General features: G+C 47.8%; 2 protein-coding genes across 2 annotated transcripts in view; both read left to right on the top strand.

Moving 5' to 3' along the window:
* Positions 1 to 219: 219 nt before the first annotated feature.
* On the top strand, positions 220 to 11,522 carry LOC115916725 (reticulocalbin-3-like). Its single transcript, XM_030970463.1, has 7 exons — positions 220 to 290; positions 1,982 to 2,178; positions 4,400 to 4,590; positions 6,563 to 6,732; positions 7,764 to 7,824; positions 9,687 to 9,886; positions 11,291 to 11,522. Exons 2-7 carry the CDS (start codon positions 1,982 to 1,984, stop codon positions 11,396 to 11,398), a joined length of 927 nt encoding a protein of 308 aa, XP_030826323.1. The 5' UTR covers positions 220 to 290; the 3' UTR covers positions 11,399 to 11,522.
* Positions 11,523 to 15,544: 4,022 nt separating this feature from the next.
* Positions 15,545 to 18,924, top strand: part of PRKCG (protein kinase C gamma) — a 33,433-nt gene continuing 30,053 nt past the window's right edge. Inside the window, exons 1-8 of the mRNA XM_030970457.1 lie at positions 15,545 to 15,567; positions 15,671 to 15,734; positions 15,828 to 16,044; positions 16,100 to 16,203; positions 16,258 to 16,331; positions 16,414 to 16,489; positions 16,572 to 16,804; positions 18,713 to 18,744. Of these exons, the coding sequence (XP_030826317.1) occupies positions 15,545 to 15,567; positions 15,671 to 15,734; positions 15,828 to 16,044; positions 16,100 to 16,203; positions 16,258 to 16,331; positions 16,414 to 16,489; positions 16,572 to 16,804; positions 18,713 to 18,744 (823 nt within the window). The remainder of the gene's footprint in view (positions 15,568 to 15,670; positions 15,735 to 15,827; positions 16,045 to 16,099; positions 16,204 to 16,257; positions 16,332 to 16,413; positions 16,490 to 16,571; positions 16,805 to 18,712; positions 18,745 to 18,924) is intronic.

Below are 18,924 nucleotides of genomic sequence, written 5' to 3'. Positions count from 1 at the left end.
CAGTTTGGCCTAGTATAACTCCACTCCAGACCGGTATATCCCAGTATAACCCAGTATATTCCAGTATATCCCAGTGCCCCGCCCCGCTCCCCCCCCGCTCACTTTGGGTTAAAATTTCGGCTTTTTGGGTCCGGCGCGCGGACGTGGCGGGCGGCAGCCAATGGGAACGCGGCTCGCCCCGCCCCACGTGGGCTCGGCCGCCTCTGATTGGTCGAAAAGCCCAAAGAGGCGGGGCCAAAGCTGTGAGGGGCCGCGGGAACCCCCCCGGGGTTGGGGCAGGACGAGACGAGGTGAGGGGGGGGCGAATTTTGGGGGGATTTGGGGGATTTTGGGGGGGTCTTGAGGGTCCCGAAGGGTCCTGAAGTGATCTGGGGGGGTCTGAGGGGAGTTTTAGGGGAGTTTTGTGGGGTCCTGGGTGGAGTTTGGGAGGTTCCCAGGGGGATTTTGGAGAGGGGGGTTCTGAGGGGTTTGGGGGGCTCTGAGGAGGATTTGGGGGGTGGGGGGAGTTTTAGGGGTCCTGAGGGGGATTTTTGGGGGTCCTGAGGGTCCCGAAGGGTTCTGTGAGGTTTGGGAGGGTCTGAGGAGGATTTCGGGGAGTTTTAGAGGAGTTTTGTGGGGTCCTGGGTGGGGTTTGGGAGGTTCCGAGGGGGATTTTGGAGGAGGGGGGGTCCTGAGGGGTTTGGGGGGGTGGGGGGTTTGAGGAGGATTTGAAGGATTTTAGGGAAGTTTTGGGGGTGTCTGAAGGGAATTTTGGGGGATCCTGAGGGGGTTTTGAGGAGTCTTGAGGGTCCCGAAGGGTCCCGAAGTGATTTTGAGGGTCTGAGGAGGATTTGGGGGAGTTTTAGAGGAGTTTTGGGGGGTCCTGGGTGGGGTTTAGGAGGTTCCGAGGGGGATTTTGGGGGGTCCTGAGGGTCCCGAAGTGTCCTGCGGGGGTCTGAGGAGGATTTGAGGGAGTTTTGGGGGATCTTGGGGACAATTTTGGGGTATTTGGGGTCATTTCGGGCTCATTTTTCTTAATCTTGGGTTCATTTCTCTCAATTTCGGGACACTTTGGGCTCATTTCTCTCCAATTTGGGACACTTTGGGCTCATTTCTCTCAATTTTGGGACATTCTGAGCTGATTCTCTCGGGCATTTTAGGCTCATTTCTCTCCAATTTTGGACTCATTTTGGGGCATTCTGGGCTCATTTCTCTCCTTTTTTGTCGGATTTTGGGCTCGTTTCTCTCCATTTTAGGACATTCAGGATTCATTTCTCTCCATTCTGGGCTCATTTCGGGCTCATTTTGGGACATTTAGGGCTCATTTCTCTCCATTCTGGGCCGATTTCTCCCCATTTTCACCCCATTTCTCTCCAATTTTGGGTGGATTTCTCCCCATTTTCACCCCATTTCTCTCCATTCTGGGCCGATTTCTCCCCATTTTCACCCCATTTTCGGCCATTCTGGGCTCATTTCGGGCATTTTAGGCTCCCCATTTCTCACCCCATTTCTCTCCATTTTGACCATTTGGGGCATTCTGGGCTCCATTTCTCACCCTTTTTCTCATTCTGGGTGTCATTTCTCTCCATTTTCACCTCATTTCTCTCCATTCGGGTTCACCTCATTTTTGGGCCATTTTCAGCCCATTTCTCTCCATTCTGGGTGGATTTCTCTCCATTTTCACCTCATTTCCTCTTGATTTCTCTCCATTTTCACCTCATTTCATTCTGCTCCATTTTCATTTTCACCTCATTTCTCTCCATTCTGGGCGGATTTCTCTCCATTTTCACCTCATTTCTCTCCATTTTCACCTCATTTCTCTCCATTTTCACCTCATTTCTCTCCATTTTCACCCCATTTCTCTCCATTTTCACCTCATTTCTCTCCATTTTCACCCCATTTCTCTCCATTCTGGGTGGATTTCTCTCCATTTTCACCCCATTTCTCCCCATTTTCACCTCATTTCTCTCCATTCTCAGCCCTGAATCTCCTTTTCCCCCAGATGCTGCCGTGCTCGCTGTGGCCGCTGCTGGCTCTGGCCCTCGGGGGGTCCCCCCACGCCCCCCAACCCCATTTCGGGGCTCCCCACGGCCACGAGGACCCCCAGGGGCTCTTCTATGACCACGCCGCCCTTTGGGGGGCGCAGGAGGCGCGGGAGCAACGGGAGCTGCCCCCGGAGGAGTCCCGCAGGAGACTGGGGTAAGAACCCAAAAAAATTCACTCAAAATGCGCTAAAAATGCACCAAAAATCACTAAAAATGCACCAAAATGTCACCGAAAGTTCACTAAAAATTCACTAAAAATTCACTAAAAATGCACCCAAAAATCGCTAAAAATGCACCAAAATGTCACCAAAAGTTCACTAAAAATGCACCAAAAATCACTAAAAATGCACCAAAATGTCAGCAAAAGTTCACCAAAAATTCACTAGAAATTCACTAAAAATTCACTAAAAATGCACCAAAATGTCACCAAAAGTTCACTAAAATTTCGCTAAAGATTCACTAAAAATGCACCCAAAAATTACTGAAAATGCACCAAAATGTCACCAGAAGTTCACCAAAAATTCACTAAAAGTTCACTAAAAATGCACCAAAAAATCACTAAAAACGCACCCAAATGTCACCAAAAGTTCACTAAAAATTCACTAAAGATTCACTAAAAATGCACCAAAAATCACTAAAAACGCACCAAAATTTCACCAGAAGTTCACCAAATATTCACTAAAAATTCACTAAAAACACACCAAGAAATTCACAAAAATTTCAACCAAAAATTACTAAAAATTCACTAAAAATGCACCAAAAATGGCTAGAAATGCACCAAAATGTCACCAAAAGTTCACTAAAAATTCACTAAAAATTCACTAAAAATGCCCAAAAATCGCTAAAAATGCACCAAAATGTCACGAAAAGTTCACCAAAAATTCGGTAAAAATTCACAAAATTGGGGCAATTTTGACGTTTTTGAAACCTCCTGGATTTGGGATGGAATTTCAGGAATTTCCGCTCCCAAATCCCGATTTTTTTTCCATGCTCCGGGGTGGATGCAGGGTGGGAATTTGGGGAAATTTGGGGCAGATTTTCAGGAATTTTGGCTCCCAAATCCCGATTTTTTCCATGCTCCGGGGTGGGAATTTGGGGCAATTTTGGGTGAATTTTGAGGAAATTTTGGCCGGAATTTCAGGAATTTCAGCTCCCAAATCTCGATTTTTCCCCCCATTTTTCCCGTTCCCAGGCTCCTGGTGGGGCTGATGGACGCGGACGCCTCCGGGTGGGTCTGGGGATGGAATTTTGGGTGAATTTTGAGGAAATTTTGGGTGAATTTTGAGGAAATTTTGGGCGAATTCTGAGGAAATTTTGGGCAGAATTTCAGGAATTTTGACTCCCAAATCCTGATTTTTTTTCCTGATTTTTCCATGCTCCGGGGTGGGTTCAGTGTGGGAATTTGGGGCAATTTTGGCGTTTTTGAAACCTCCTGGATTTGGGATGGAATTTCAGGAATTTTGGATCCCAAATCCTGATTTTTTTTCCTGATTTTTTTCCATGCTCCGGGGTGGATCCAGGGTGGGAATTTGGGGCAATTTTGGGTGAATTTTGAGGAAATTTTGGGCAGAATTTTGAGGAAATTTGGGGCAGATTTTCAGGAATTTTGGCTCCCAAATCCCAATTTTTTCCATGCTCCGGGGTGGGAATTTGGGGAAATTTTGGGTGAATTTTGAGGAAATTTTGGGCAGAATTTCAGGAATTTCAGCTCCCAAATCCCGATGTTTTTCCCCGATTTTTCCCGTTCCCAGGCTCCTGGTGGGGCTGATGGACGCGGACGCCTCCGGGTGGGTCTGGGGATGGAATTTTGGGTGAATTTTGAGGAAATTTTGGGTGAATTTTGAGGAAATTTTGGGCGAATTTTGAGGAAATTTTGGGCAGAATTTCAGGAATTTCAGCTCCCAAATCCCGATTTTGTTCCATGCTCCAGGGTGGGAATTTGGGGCAATTTTGGGTGAATTCTGAGGAAATTTTGGCCGGAATTTCAGGAATTTCAGCTCCCAAATCCCCGATTTTTCCCCCCATTTTTCCCGTTCCCAGGCTCCTGGTGGGGCTGATGGACGCGGACCCGGGTGGGTCTGGGGATGGAATTTTGGGTGAATTTCGAATCTCAGGAATTCCCTACAATTCCCACTCCGTTTTGGGCAGAATTTCAGGAATTTCAGCTCCCAAATCCCGATTTTTCCCCCATTTTTCCCGTTCCCAGGCTCCTGGTGGGGCTGATGGACGCGGACGCCTCCGGGTGGGTCTGGGGATGGAATTTTGGGTGAATTTTGAATCTCAGGAATTCCCTACAATCCCCACTCCATTTTGGGCAGAATTTCAGGAATTTCCGCTCCCAAATCCCCATTTTCCCCCATTTTTCCCGTTCCCAGGCTCCTGGTGGGGCTGATGGACGCGGACGCCTCGGGGCTCCTGTCCCGGGCCGAGCTGCGCGCCTGGATCCTGCGCAGGCACCGCGGCTCCCGCCAGGCGGCGCTGCGGAGCGAGAGCGCCCGGCTCGATCGCGACAGCGACGGCGTCGTGACATGGCACGAGTTCAGCGCCCAGAGCTTCGGGGACACCCGTGAGTTCAAGGGGTTTTTATTCGGATTTTTTGGGAGTAACTTTTAGGATTTTTTGTGGATTTTTGGTGGATTTTTGGGATATTTTTTGGGGACATGATCATGACACGGCACGAGTTCAGCGCCCAGAGCTTCGGGGACACCGGTGAGTTCAAGGGGTTTTTATTCGGATTTTTTGGGAGTAACTTTTAGGATTTTTTGTGGATTTTTGGTGGATTTTTGGGATATTTTTTGGGGCACGGCGTCGTGACATGGCAGGAGTTCAGCGCCAAGAGCTTCGGGGACACCCGTGAGTCTGGGAGGTTTTGGGGTTTTTATTTGGATTTTTTGGGATTTTCTTCCAATTTTTTGTTGGGATTTTTTGGGGGGTTTGCGGTTTCCAATTTTTAGTGGATTTTTTTGGGATTTTTTTTTCATTTTTTGTGGGTTTTATTGGGATATTTTGGGGATTTTTTAAGGGTAATTTTTGGAATTTTTGAGGCTTTTTGGCTGGATTTTTGGGAGACTTCTGGGAATTTTTAATGGATTTTCTTGGGTTTATTTTTGGGAAATTTTGGGGTTATTTTAGAAATTTTTTTCAGGTTTTTTGTGGGGTTTTTTTTGGGAATTTTTTGGAGATTTTTCCGGGGGAATTTTTCAAATTTCTCAGGACTTTTTTGAGATTTTTTCAAAAGATTTGTACAAAATTTTGGGGATATTTTTGGTGATTTTTTGGCGATTTTTAAAGGATTTTTTTGGGAATTTTGGGGGGGGTTTGGGAGCGAGAGCGCCCGGCTCGATCGCGACAGCAACGGCGTCGTGACATGGCACGAGTTCAGCGCCCAGAGCTTCGGGGACACCCGTGAGTTCAAGGGGTTTTGGGGTTTTTTTGGGTATTTTTGGGACTAATTTTTGCGATTTTTTTTAAGGATTTTATAGGATTTTGTGTGGATTTTTGAGGTAATTTTTGGGGTAATTTTTGGAGGATTTTTTGTGGATTTTTAGTGGATTTTTGGGATATTTTTTGGGGACAGCGTCGTGACATGGCAGGAGTTCAGCGCCGAGAGCTTCGGGGACACCGGTGAGTTTAAGGGGTTTTTATTCGGATTTTTTGGGACTAATTTTTAGGATTTTTTAAAGGATTTTATAGGATTTTTTGTGAATTTTTGAGGTAATTTTTGGGGTAATTTTTGGAGGATTTTTGTGGATTTTTGGGATATTTTTTGGGGACGGCGTTGTGACATGGCACGAGTTCAGCGCCCAGAGCTTCGGGGACACCGGTGAGTTCAAGGGTTTGGAGATTTTTTTGGGGAATTTTTGGGACTAATTTTTAGGATTTTTTAAAAGAATTTTATAGGAATTTTTGTGGATTTTTGGAGATAATTTTTGGGGATTTTTATGGGATTTTTTTACTTTTTGGTGTAATTGTGGGAGATTTTTTGGGGGGGATTTTTGGTGGATTTTTTTGGCAATTTTTGGGAATTTTTTAGCTTTTTTAAAAATTATTTTAAAAGAATTTTTTATGATTTCTTGGGGATTTTTGGTGGATTTTTGGGATATTTTGGGGACGGCGTCGTGACATGGCAGGAGTTCAGCGCCGAGAGCTTCGGGGACACCCGTGAGTCTGGGAGAATTTGGGTTTTTTGGGGATTTTCTTCCAATTTTTTGTTGGGATTTTTTGGGGGGTTTTGTGGATTTTTAGTGGATTTTTTGGGATTTTTTTTTTGGTTTTTTTGTGGGTTTTATTGGGATATTTTGGGGATTTTTTGGAACTTTTTTCAATTTTTTGGTGGGTTTTTTTCAGATGATTTTTCAGCTAATTTTTTGGGATTTTTTGTGGATTTTGGAGATTATTTTAGGATTTTTTCGGGGTAATTTTTAGAGATTTTGTGATTTTTTTGCAGACTATTTTAGGAGTTTTTTGGGGATTTTTTGGGGGGATTTTTTGGGGATTTTTGTGCTAAATTTGTGATTTTTTCCCCCCCTCTGCCCCAGAGGATTTTGGGGGCTCTCCCGACCCCGAGGCGCACCGGAAGCTTCTGGAACGTTCCCGGCGCCGTTTCCGCGCCGCCGACGAGGACGGGGACGGGCGGCTCGAGGCCGCCGAGCTCGACGCCTTCCTGCACCCCGAGGACTTCCCCCGGCTCCAGGACCTCGTGGTGCAGGTGAGAATTCCCAAAATTCCCAAAAATCCCAAAAATCCCAAAAAAGTCCTGGAAAAATCCCCAAAACCGCGCTCAAAATGGACCAAAAATGGGATTTTTTTTTTTTTTGGGGGATTTTTTGGGGATTTTTGCAGGGATTTTGTTGGTGCAGGTGAGAATTCCCAAAATTCCCAAAAATCCCAAAATTCCCCAAAAAAATCCCGGAAAAATCCCGAAAACCGCGCTCAAAATGGACCAAAAATGGGATTTTTTTAGGTTTTTTGGGGGATTTTTTGCAATTTTTTTGGAGATTTTTTTGGGTATTTTGGTGGTGCAGGTGAGAATTCCCAAAAATCCTGGAATTCCCCAAAAAAATCCCAGAAAAATCTCAAAAACCACGTTCAAAATGGACCAAAAATGAGATTTTTAGGGGAATTTTGCAGGGAAGTTTTGGGATTTTTTTGAGAAGAATTTGCCAGAATATTTTAGGAATTTTTGGGAATTATTTTGAATTTTTGGGGATTTTTAAAAAATTTTTTTTTGTAATTTTTTTCCAAATTTTTCTTTTCTTTTTTAGGGAATTTTGCAGGAATTTTCAGGAGACTTTTTTTCCAAATTTTTGGCAAATTTTCCAGGAATTTTGGGGATTTTTTTCCCAAATTTTTGGGCAAATTTTCCAGGAATTTTTGGGGATTTTTTCCCAAATTTTTGCCAAATTTTCCAGGAATTTTGGGGATTTTTTTCCCCAATTTTTGGGAAATTTTCCAGGAATTTTGAGGATTTTTTTTTCCCAATTTTTGGCAAATTTTCCAGGAATTTTGGGGATTTTTTTCCCCAATTTTTGGGCAAATTTTCCAGGAATTTTGGGGATTTTTTTTCCCAATTTTTGGGAAATTTTCCAGGAATTTTGGGGATTTTTTTTCCAAATTTTTGGGAAATTTTCCAGGAATTTTGGGGATTTTTTTCCCCAATTTTTGGGAAATTTTCCAGGCATTTTTGGGGATTTTGGGGGCGGAATTTTGGGGTAAAATTCCCAATTTTTGTGTCCCCAGGAGACGATCGAGGACCTGGATCGGGACGGGGACGGATTCGTCCAGGTGGACGAGTACATCGGTGAGAGCGGGAAACTCGGGAATTTTGGGGAAATTTGGGGAATTTTTGGTAAATTTGGGAATTTTTTAGCAATTTGGGAATTTTTTGGGGATATTTTTTGGTTCTTTGGGTGATTTTTGAGAAGCTTTTTGGGTTTTTTGGGCATTTTTAGTGGGATTGTTGGGGTGGTTTTGGAGGAGGTTGGAATTTTTGGGGGATTTTTTTGAGTTTTTTTGGGTTTTTTTGTATCATTTTTGGGGGATTTTTTTGAGTTTTTTGGGGATTTTTTGTATCATTTTTGGGGGGATTTTTTTGAGTTTTTTGGGGATTTTTTGTATCATTTTTGGGGGAATTTTTTGAGTTTTTTTGGGGATTTTTTGTATCATTTTTGGGGGATTTTTTGGGGGTGTTTTGAGTTGTTTTGTGAGGCTTTTTTGAGGGTTTTTTAGGGATTTTTGGGGTTTTTTTTAGGGTAGTTTTTTACATTTTTTTGAGGGATTTTTGGGGTTTTTTGGTGGCATTCTGGGGGGTTTGGGGGCGTATTTTGGGGGTGTTTGGGGTGCTTTTAGGGGTTTTTGGGGTGGTTTCTGGGTTTTTAATTGGGGTTTTTGAGGTTTTTTTGAATCTTTTTTGTTTTGGTTTTTTGGGGTGTTTTCGGGGATATTTTAGGGGTTTTTTGGGATTTTTTTGGGGTTTTTTAGGCAATTTTGGGTCTTTCAGGATCTGGATTTTTGAGGAATAACCTCGGAGCTTTTTTCCCCCAGCTGATTTATTCGAGGGCCCCCCCGGCTCCCCGAGATCCAGCGGGAACGGGAGCAGAAAATGGGCTCAGATTGGGCCTTTTTGGGGCTTTTTTGGGTTTTTTTCTTTTGGTTTTTTGTGGGATTTTTAGATTTTTTTGATGGTTTTTTGGGTGTTTTTTAGAGGTTTTTTTGGGGATTTTTGGGGGATTTTTGGGGTGTTTTTTGGGGGATTTTTAGGTTTTTTGAGGGGTTTTTTGGGTTTTGTTTTAGAGGGTTTTTTGGGGATTTTTGGTGGGATCTCCGGTGATTTTTGAGGGTTTTTTGGGAGGTTTTTTGGGGTGTCTTTGAGGGTTTTTTGGGGTAGTTTTTGGGATTTTTGTGAGGGATGCTTTGGGGTTTTTTTGAGGATTTTTGAGGGGTTTTTTGGGTGGATCTTTGGGCATTTTTTGGGCTGTTTTTGGAGGCATTTTTTTAGATTTTTTGTACGATTTTTTTTCCTTTTTTAGCATTTTTGGGGGTTTTTTTGGGTTTTCATGGTCTCCATTTTTTCTGGGCTCACTTCTACATTCTCCCCCCAGCTGATTTATTCGAGGGCTCCCCCGGAGCCCCCCGAGATCCAACGGGAACGGGAGCAGAAAATGGGCTCAGATTGGGCCTTTTGGGCCTTTTTGGGGTTTGTTTTTTGGTTTATTTTGTGGGATTTTTGGGGGATTTTTAGGGTTTTTTTGATGGTTTTTGAGGTGTCTTGGGGGATTATTTGTGGGATTTTTGTAGGATGGTTTTTGTGTCTTTTTTTTTCTTTTTTTGGGGAGTTTTTGGGGATATTTTTTGGGCTTTCTTGGTTTTTTGGTGAGATTTTTTTGGCGCTTTTTGGGGCGATTTTTTTGCTTTTTTTTCGGTTTTTTTTGGTTTTTTAGGCGTTTTTGAGCTTTTCATGATCTGATTTTTTTGTGTGTGTTCTCCCCCCCCAGCTGATTTATTCGAGGGCCCCCCCGGCTCCCCGAGATCCAGCGGGAACGGGAGCAGAAAATGGGCTCAGATTGGGCTTTTTGGGGGCTTTTTTTTTGAGTTTTTTAGGCAATTTTGGGTCTTTCAGGATCTGGATTTTTGAGGAATAACCTCGGAGCTTTTTTCCCCCAGCTGATTTATTCGAGGGCCCCCCCGGCTCCCCGGAGCCCCCCGAGATCCAGCGGGAACGGGAGCAATTCCTGCGCGTTCGGGACCAGGACCGGGACGGGCGCCTGGGACCCCCCGAGGTCAAACTGTGGCTCAGCCCCCCCAGCCCCGACTGGGCCGGCGTGGAGGCCGAGCACCTGATCCACCACGCCGACCAGAACCAGGTGAGAATTCCCAAAGAAATCCCAACGTTCCCTAAAAATCCAAAAATTCCCCAAAAAATCGGGGTCAAAATGGCCCAAAACCGGCGCAAAAATGTTTTAGGAGAAAAAAATGGGATTTTAGGTGTTTTTTTGAGTTCGAAAAAAAATGGGATTTTTAGGGAGTTTTTTTAGGGATTTTAGTGGTGCAGGTGAGAATTCCCAAAATTCGCAAAAATGGCGAAAACCGCGACTCAAAACGGACCAAAAATGGGATTTTTAGGAGTTTTTTGGGGGGATTTTTTAGGGATTTTTGGGGATTTTTTGGGGATTTTGGTGATGCAGGTGAGAATTCTCAAAATTCCCAAAAAATCCCAAAATTCCCCATAAAATCCCAAAATTCCCCCCAAAAAATCCTGTAAAAATGGCAAAAATTGCGCTCAAAACGGACAAAAAATGGGATTTTTAGGGATTTTTTGGAGTTTTTTAGGGAATTTTTTTAAGGGATTTTGGTGGTGGAGGTGAGAATTCCCCAAATTCCCAATATTCCCAAAAAATCCCAAAATTCCCCCAAAAAAACCCCAAAAATTTGGGGTCAAAATTGTGAAAACGGCGCCAAAAATGGTCAAAAAATGGAATTTTGGGGGATTTTTGCAGCTCCAGGACCTGGGCCAGGTGAGAATTCCCAAAGTTCCCCCCAAAAAATCTCAAAATTCCCAAAAAAGCCCCCAAAATTTGGGATTTTGGGGCGATTTTGGGACTTTTTTAGTTGATTTTGGGACATTTTCAGGGCAGTTTTAGGAGAATTTTGGAATTTTGGAGAAATTTTAGGGAATTTTTGGGGGTTTTTTGGGGATTTGGATCCGTTTTAGGGCGATTTTGGTTGGATTTTGGGGAATTTTGGTCAAATTTGGGAAATTTAGGTCAAATTTGGGGGACTTTTTAATCATTTTTATTCAATTTTTGGGTTGATTTTGGAATTTGGGGCAATTTTGGGGAAATTTGGGGCAATTTTGGGGAAATTTGGGGCAATTTTAGGTCAATTTGGGGGTTTTTAGGGGATTTCTGTCATTTTTGGTTCGCTTTGACTCAATTTTGGGTCAATTTTGGGTCATTTTAAGGTGAATTTTGGGGGATTTGGGCAGAATTTGGGGTTTTTAGGGCATTTTCCTTGATTTTCTGGCATTTTGTGGGGAATTTGGGGCATTTTTGTGGCTTTTAGGAGATTTTCTCAATTTTCTGTCACGTTTGAGGTGATTTGTGTCAATTTTGGGTCGAATTTTGCTCAATTTTTTGCCTTTTTTGGGTTCTTTCCCCCCATTTTTTGTGGGATTTTACCCGTTTTTGCCCTTTCTGGGTGGGATTTTTTTAGGGATGATCCCGAATTGTATGGAATGTTCTGGAATGTTCTGGAATTTTCCCCCCCAGGACGGGGCCCTGAGCCGGGAGGAGATTTTGGGCCGTTGGGAGCTTTTCGTGGGGAGCAGAGCCACGGACTACGGGCAGGACCTGCACAGGGGCCACGACGAGCTCTGAGCCCCAAAACACGCTCAGGAACCCCCAAAAACCTCCCAAAATAGTCCCCAAAAATTCCCAAAAATATCCCAAAATATTTCCAAAATATTGCTCAAAAATATCCCAAAAAATTCCACAAAAATAGCCCAAAAATTCCCAAAAATACCCCAAAAAATTCCACAAAAATATCCCCAAAAATTCCCAAAAATACCCCAAAATATTTCCAAAAAATAGCCCCAAAATAGCCCAAAAATATTCTCCAAAAATATCCCAAAATATAGCCCAAAAATATAAAAAAAAAATTCCCCTAAAATTCCCAAAAATAGCCCAAAAATATTTCCAAAAAATAGCCCAAAAATAGCCCAAAAATATTCTCCAAAAATATCCCCAAAAATTCCCAAAAATACCCCAAAAATTCCCAAAAATATCCCCAAATATTCCCCAAAAATTCCCAAAAATACCCCAAAATATTTCCAAAAAATAGCCCAAAATAGCCCAAAAATATCCAAAAAATTGCTCAAAAATATCCCAAAATATTGCCCAAAAATATAAAAAAAAAATTCCCCTAAAATTCCCAAAAATAGCCCAAAAATATTTCCAAAATATTGCCGAAAAATATCCCCAAAAATATCCCCAAAAATATCCCCAAAAAATCCCAAAACTAGCCCAAAATATCCCCAAAAATATCCCAAAATATCCCAAAATATTGCCCAAAAAATCCCAAAAATATCCCAAAATATTTCCAAAAAATTCCCCAAAAATAGCCCAAAAATATCCCCAAAAATATCCCCAAAAATTCCCAAAAATAGCACAAAAATATCCCAAAATATCCCAAAAATATCCCAAAAAATTCCCCAAAATATCCCAAAAATATCCCAAAGTCTCCCCCAAAATTTCCCAAAACTATCCCCCAAAAATCTGAAAAAAATTCCAAAAGTTTCCCCAAAAATTCCCAAATTAATCCCCAAAAATTCTTTTAAAAACCCCAAAAAATCTGGGAATCCCAGACCCCAAAATTTGGGAATTTGGGGGGAAAATTTTGGGATATTTGGGAATAAAAATTTGGGGTCGCTCCCAAAAACCCCAAAAATCGGAGTTTGAGTCGTTTTTGGGGGGAAAATTTGGGAATTTTGGGGGGAAAATTTTGGATTTTTTGGGGGAAAATTGGGGATTTTTAGGAAAAAATTGGATTTTTTGGGGGGTGAAGGGAATTTTGGGGAAAATTTGGAATTTTGGGGGCAAAAAAAGGGATTTTTTTGGGGGGGAAAAGGGAATTTTTGGGTGGAAAATGGGGATTATTTGGTGGAAAATTGGGATTTTGGGGAAAATGAGGAATTTTGGGGAAAATCGGAATTTTCAAAGGGAAAATTTCGGAATTTTGAGGGGAAAAAAAGATTTCTTAGGAGGGAAAATTGGGATTTTTGGGAGGAAAGATTTGGGAAATTTTGGGGGGAAAATTGGAATTTTTTGGGGAAAATTGGAGTTTTTGGGGGAAAAAGGGAATTTTTGGGGGGAAAATGGGATTTTAGGGGGAAATTTGGGAATTTGGGGGAGAGAAATGGGAATTTTGGGGGGAACAAAGCATTTTTTTGGAAGGAAAATTGGGTTTTTTGGGGGGAAATTTTGGGAATTTTTTGGGGGGAAAATTTGGGATTTTGGGGGAAAAATCAGGGATTTGGGGAAAAGAGAATTTTTGGGAAAAAATGGGGATTTTTGAGGGGAAAATTGAGGAATTTTGGGGGGAAAAGGGGAATTTTGGGTGGAATAATGGGGAAATTGGGATAAAAGGGGTTTGGGGGGTAAAATTGGGAATTTTAGGGGGGAATTGGTGAAAAAAATGAGAATTTTAGGGGGGAAATTGGGGATTTTGGGGGGAAATTGGGGAATTTTGGGGGGAAAAATTGGAATTTTTGGAAAAAAATGGGGATTTTGGGGGGAAATTTGGGGTTTTTAGGTGGAAAAATTGGGGATTTTCAGGGAGGGAAACATTTGGGAATAATTTGGGGGAAAGAATCGGAATTTGGGGGGAAAAGGGATTTTTTTTAAGGGGGAATTGGAGAATTTTGGAGGGAAAATTGGGGAATTTTTGGGGGCAAAAAAAGGGATTTTGGGGGGGAAAAAAGGGAATTTGCATGGAAAAATGGGGAAATTGGGATAAAAAGGGGTTTTGGGGGGAAAATTGGGAATTTTAGGGGAGGAATTTGGGGGAAAAATGAGAATTTTAGGGGGAAAATTGAGATTTTTGGGGGGAAAATCGAGATTTTTTGGGAGGAAATCGAGAAGTGTGGGGGAAAAGGGGAATTCGGGGTGGAAAAATGGGGAATTTGGGAAAAAAGGGGTTTTAGGGCGAAAAAAATGGGAATTTGAGGGGGAAAATTGGGAATTTTAGGGGGAAATTGGGGATTTTGGGGGGAAAATTGGGAATTTTGGGGGGGAAATTTGGGATTTTTTAGGGGGAGATTTGGGATTTTTTAGGGGGAGATTTGGGGATTTTGGAAGGTGGGGGGATGGGAGGGTCCCCAAATCTGCGCGACCCCAAAATTTGGGATTTTTAAGAAGTCAAAGAAAGGGCGGGCTCGGCCCCTCCCCCACCCCCCAACCCCAATTTGGGGCTCCTCGGGGGGTGGGGGAGGGGTGACCCGTCCCAAATTCCCCAAATCTGGGTCCGGAGGGGCCCTCGGGGACCCGGCCCGGATTTTTTGGGAAGAAAAATTCCCGAATTTAGCTCGGGATCCCTCTGGGAGCCCCTCCCCCGTCCCCTCCTCCCAAGCGACGCGGCCCCTTTAAGAGAAACCACGCCCACGCGGCGTCATTTGAATAGCCACGCCCATTGCCGCAGGGCGAGGCCGCGCCCTCTCCATAGAAATCAATGGGGGGCTAAGCCACGCCCCTTCCATAGAAGTCAATGGGGCTAAGCCACGCCTCCCAATAGCAGTCAATGTGGGCTAAACCACGCCCCTCCATAGAAAGCAATGGGGACTAAGCCACGCCCCCTCCATGGAGATCCTTGTGCTAAGCCACGCCCCCTCAATGTAAAGCAATGGGGTTTAAGCCACGCCCCCTCCCAGCCCGCCTAGCAGTTGCCGCAATGCCGAGGCCACGCCCCCGCCGCGCTAAGCCACGCCCACGCCGCTAAGCCACGCCCCTCCCTCGGCTGCCGCGGGGCCCGGCCGAGTGTCCGAGTGTCCGTGGGTCTGTCCGGGCGCTGTCCGTGGCGCTGTCCGGCTGTCCGTGGCTCTGGCCAGGCTCTGTCCGAGTGTCCGGCTGTCCGTGTGTCCGGCCGAGTGTCCGGCTGTCCGTGGGTCTGTCCGGGCTCTGAGCGAGTGTCCGGCTGTCCGTGTGTCCGGCCGGAGGAGCAGCCGAGTGTCCGAGCAGCGGCCGGAGAGTTCAGGTCAGTCCGTCCGTCTGTCCATCAGTCCGCGGGTGTGTCTGTCTGTCCGAGTGTCTGTGGGTGTGTCCGTCTGTCCGAGTGTCTGTGGGTGTGTCCGTCTGTCCGTGGTGTTGTTGTTGTGTCCGCTCCTGTGTCCATCCCATGTCCGTCTGTCCGTCCCTGTGTCCGTCCCTGTGTCCACTGCCCTGTCCGTCCGTCCGTCCCTGTGTCCAGTTGTCCATCCAGGCGTCCGTGTGTCCATCCGCGTGTCCGTGGCTCTGTCCGTGGCTCTGTCCGTGTGTCCGTCCAGGTGTCCTCATGTCAATCCCTGTGTCCGTGTGTCCGTCCAGGTGTCCGTGTGTCTGTCCAGGTGTCCGTGGCTCTGTCCATAGCTCTGTCCGTGTGTCCGTCCAGGTGACCAGGAGTCTGTCCATGGCTCCGTCCAGATGTCCAGGTGTCCAGGCGTCCGTGGGTCTGTCCGGATGTCCAGGTGTCCATCCCTTTGTCCGTGTGTCCATCCTGATGTCCATCCCTGTGTCCAGGTGTCCGTCCAGGTGTCCTTGAGTCCATTCTCGTGTCTGTGTGTCCGTCCAGGTGTCCATCTGTCCATCTAGGTGTCCGTGTCCATCCAGGTGTCCATCTGTCTGTCCAGGTGTCCGTGTCCGTCCAGGTGTCCTATCTGTCCGTCCAGGTGTCCATCTGTCCGTCCAGGTGTTCCCCTCACCTCTCTCTCTCTCTCTCTCTCTCCCCCCACCATCTCCACCTGTCCATCTGTCTGTCCGTCCGTCCGTGTGTCCATGGCGCTGGCCGAGCCGGAGCGGTCAGTGGCCGGAGGGGCAGCATCCATCCAGGTGTCCGTGTGTCCATCCAGGTGTCCGTGTGTCCATCCAGGTGTTCCCCTCCCTTCTCTCTCTTCCCCGCAGGTGTCCGTGTGTCCAGGTGTCCGTCTGTCCGGGTGTCCGTCTGTCCACTGATGGCTCCAGCAGGGTCTGACCGCTCAGTGGCCGGAGGATCAATGTCCGCCCGCGTGTCCGTGTGTCCGTCCAGGTGTTCCCCTCACCTCTCTCTTTCTCCCCCTAGGTTTCCGCCTGTCCATCTGTCCGTCCGTCCGTCCGTGTGCCCATGGCGCTGGCCGAGCCGGAGCGGGCGGTGGCCGGAGCAGTGACCAGAGGATCAATGTCTATCCAGATGACCAGGTGTCCATCTGTCCATCCATCTGTCCGTGTGTCCGTCCATGGCGCTGGCCGAGCTGGAGCAGGCGGTGGCCGGAGTGACCAGAGGATCAATGTCCATCCAGGTGTCCATCTGTCCATCCAGGTGTTCCCCTCACCTTTATCTCTCTCTCCCCACAGGTGTCCATCCGTCCGTCCGTCTGTCCGTGTGTCCGTCCATGGCGCTGGCCGAGCCGGAGCGGGCGGTGGCTGGAGCGGTGACCAGAGGATCAATGTCCATCCAGGTGTCCGTCTGTCCATCCAGATGTTCCCCTCACCTTTATCTCTCTCTCCCCCAGGTGTCCATCTGTCCGTCCGTCCGCGTGTCCGTCCGTCCATGGCGCTGGCCGAGCCGGAGCGGGCGGTGGCCGGAGTGACGAGAGGATCAATGTCCATCTACATGTCCATCTGTCCATCCAGATGTTCCCCTCACCTTTATCTCTCTCTCCCCCCAGGTGTCCATCCGTCCATCCGTCCGTCCGTGTCCGTCCGTCCATGGCGCTGGCCGAGCCGGAGCGGGCGGTGGCCGGAGTGACCAGAGGATCAATGTCCATCCAGATGTCCAGGTGTCCATCCAGATGTTCCCCTCACCTTTATTTCTCTCTCCCCGCAGGTGACCATCCGTCCGTCCGTCCGTCCGCGTGTCCATCCGTCCATGGCGCTGGCCGAGCCGGAGCGGGCGGTGGCCGGAGCGGTGGCCGCGGGCGGGGCCGGGGGCGCTCGGCCGCTCTTCTGCCGCCGGGGGGCGCTGCGGCACAAGGTGGTGCACGAGGTGAAGAGCCACCGCTTCACGGCCAGGTTCTTCAAGCAGCCGACCTTCTGCAGCCACTGCACCGACTTCATCTGGTCAGTGACACACCTGGGCACAGGTGGGACACACCTGGGGGACACCTGTCACACGTGTGTTACATGGGACACACCTGGGACACACCTGTCACACCTGTGTCACACCTGGGGGGTCACACACACAGGTTCCAACACACCTTCTGCAGCCACTGCACACTCATCTGTCAGTACACCTGGGCACAGGTGGGACACACCTGGGACACACCCGTCACACGTGTGTTACATGGGACACACCTGGGGGACACCTGTCACACCTGTGTCACACCTGGGGGGTCACACACACAGGGGTTCTTCAAGCAGCCGACCTTCTGCAGCCACTGCACCAACTTCATCTGGTCAGTGACACACCTGGGCACAGGTGGGACACACCTGGGACACACCTGTCACACGTGTGTTACATGGGACACACCTGTCCCACCTGAGAACATCAAACACGGGGGGTTCTTCAAGCAGCCGACCTTCTGCACCGACTTCACCTGGTCAGTGACACACCTGGGGACAGGTGGGACACACCTGGCCAGGTGTTCCTCAGGTGTGCCCGGGTGCATTTTCGGGTGTGTTAGGGATATCCCAGGTGTGTTTCAGGTGTGTCAGGAATTGCCCAGGTGCGTCTCAGATGTCTGTAAGTGTGCCCAGGTGTGCCCAGGGGTATCCCAGGTGTGCCCAGATGTGTTCAGGGGTAGCTCAGGTGTGCCCAGGGGTATCCCAGGTGTGCCCAGGTGTGTCCCAGATGTGTTCAGGGGTACCTCAGGTGTGCCTCAGGTACCCCCAGGTGTGCCCAGGTGTGTCAGGGGTATCCCAGGTGTGCCCAGGTGCTCCCCAGAGTGTCCCCAGGTGTGTCTCAGGTGTGTCCCAGATGTGTCTTAGGTGACCCTAGGTGTGCCTAGGTGTGTCCTCAGGTGTGTCTCAGGTGTTCCCAGTGTCCCCAGGTGTCCCCAGGTGTGCCCAGGTGCCCCCCAAGGTGTGCCCAAAAATATCCCAGGTTTCCCCAAGTGTGCTCAGGGGTATCCCAGGTGTGTCCCAGATGTGCCCAGGTGTATCTCAGGTGTTCCTGGATGTGCCCAGCTGTGCCCAGGGGTATCTCAGGTGTGTCCAGATGTGTCGTAGGTGAGCCCAGATGTGCCCAGGTGCTCCTGAGTGTGACCCCAGGTGTCTTCAGGTGCGTCAGGGGTATCTCAGGTGTGCCCAGGTGTATCTTAGGTGTGTCTCGGGTATCCCAGATACCCTCAGGTGTGCCCAGGTGTGTCAGGGGTATCCCAGATGTGCCCAGATGTATCTCAGGTGCCCCCCAGGTGTGCCCAGGTGTGTCAGGGGTATCCCAGGTGTGCCCAGGTGCCCCCCAAGGTGTGCCCAGGTGTGTCAGGGGTATCCTAGATGCCCTCAGGTGTGCCCAGGTGTGTTTCAGGGGTTTCCCAGATGTGCCCAGGTGTCCCCAGGTGTATCTCAGTTGTGTCTCGGGTATCCCAGATGCCCCCAGGTGCCCCCAGATGTGCCCACATGTATCTCAGGTGTGCCCAGATGTGCCCAGGTGTGCCCAGGTGTATCTCAGGTGCCCCCAGGTGTACCCAGGTGTGTCCAGGTGTATCTCAGGTGCCCCCAGGTGTGCCCAGGTGTGCCCAGATGTGCCCAGGTGTATCTCAGGTGCCCCCAGGTGTGCCCAGGTGTGCCCAGATGTGCCCAGGTGTATCTCAGGTGCCCCCAGGTGTGCCCAGGTGTGCCCAGATGTGCCCAGGTGTATCTCAGGTGCCCCCAGGTGTCCCCAGCTGTGCCCACATGTATCTCAGGTGTGCCCAGATGTGCCCAGGTGTGCCCAGATGTGCCCAGATGTGCCCAGCTGTGCCCAGGTGTATCTCAGGTGCCCCCAGGTGTGCCCAGCTGTGACCCCTCCCCTTTTCTCTCTCTCCCCAGGGGCATCGGCAAGCAGGGCCTGCAGTGCATGGGTGAGACACCCCCCAAAAAACCCCAAAAATTCCCCAAAATCTCCCCAAAATTCCCCTACATCCTCCCAAATCCCTCCCCCCCCACAAAAACCCCCAAAATCCCCCCAAAATTCCCCCAAAATCCCTCAAATCCACCCAAAAATCTCCCCCCCCCTCCACCAAATCCCCAAATTTTCTTTA

Source organism: Camarhynchus parvulus, unplaced genomic scaffold (assembly GCF_901933205.1).
Source record: "Camarhynchus parvulus unplaced genomic scaffold, STF_HiC, whole genome shotgun sequence".
NCBI lineage: Eukaryota > Metazoa > Chordata > Aves > Passeriformes > Thraupidae > Camarhynchus > Camarhynchus parvulus.
This window is presented reverse-complemented; position numbering and strand designations above follow the sequence as displayed.

Coding starts and splice junctions, on each gene's coding strand:
- LOC115916725 (XM_030970463.1), top strand. CDS start 1,982: ATGCTGCCGTGCTCGCTGTGGCCGCTGCTGGCTCTGGCCCTCGGGGGG. Junction 2,179..4,399: donor GAGTCCCGCAGGAGACTGGG/GTAAGAACCCAA, acceptor TCCCGTTCCCAG/GCTCCTGGTGGGGCTGATGG. Junction 9,887..11,290: donor ACCACGCCGACCAGAACCAG/GTGAGAATTCCC, acceptor TTTCCCCCCCAG/GACGGGGCCCTGAGCCGGGA.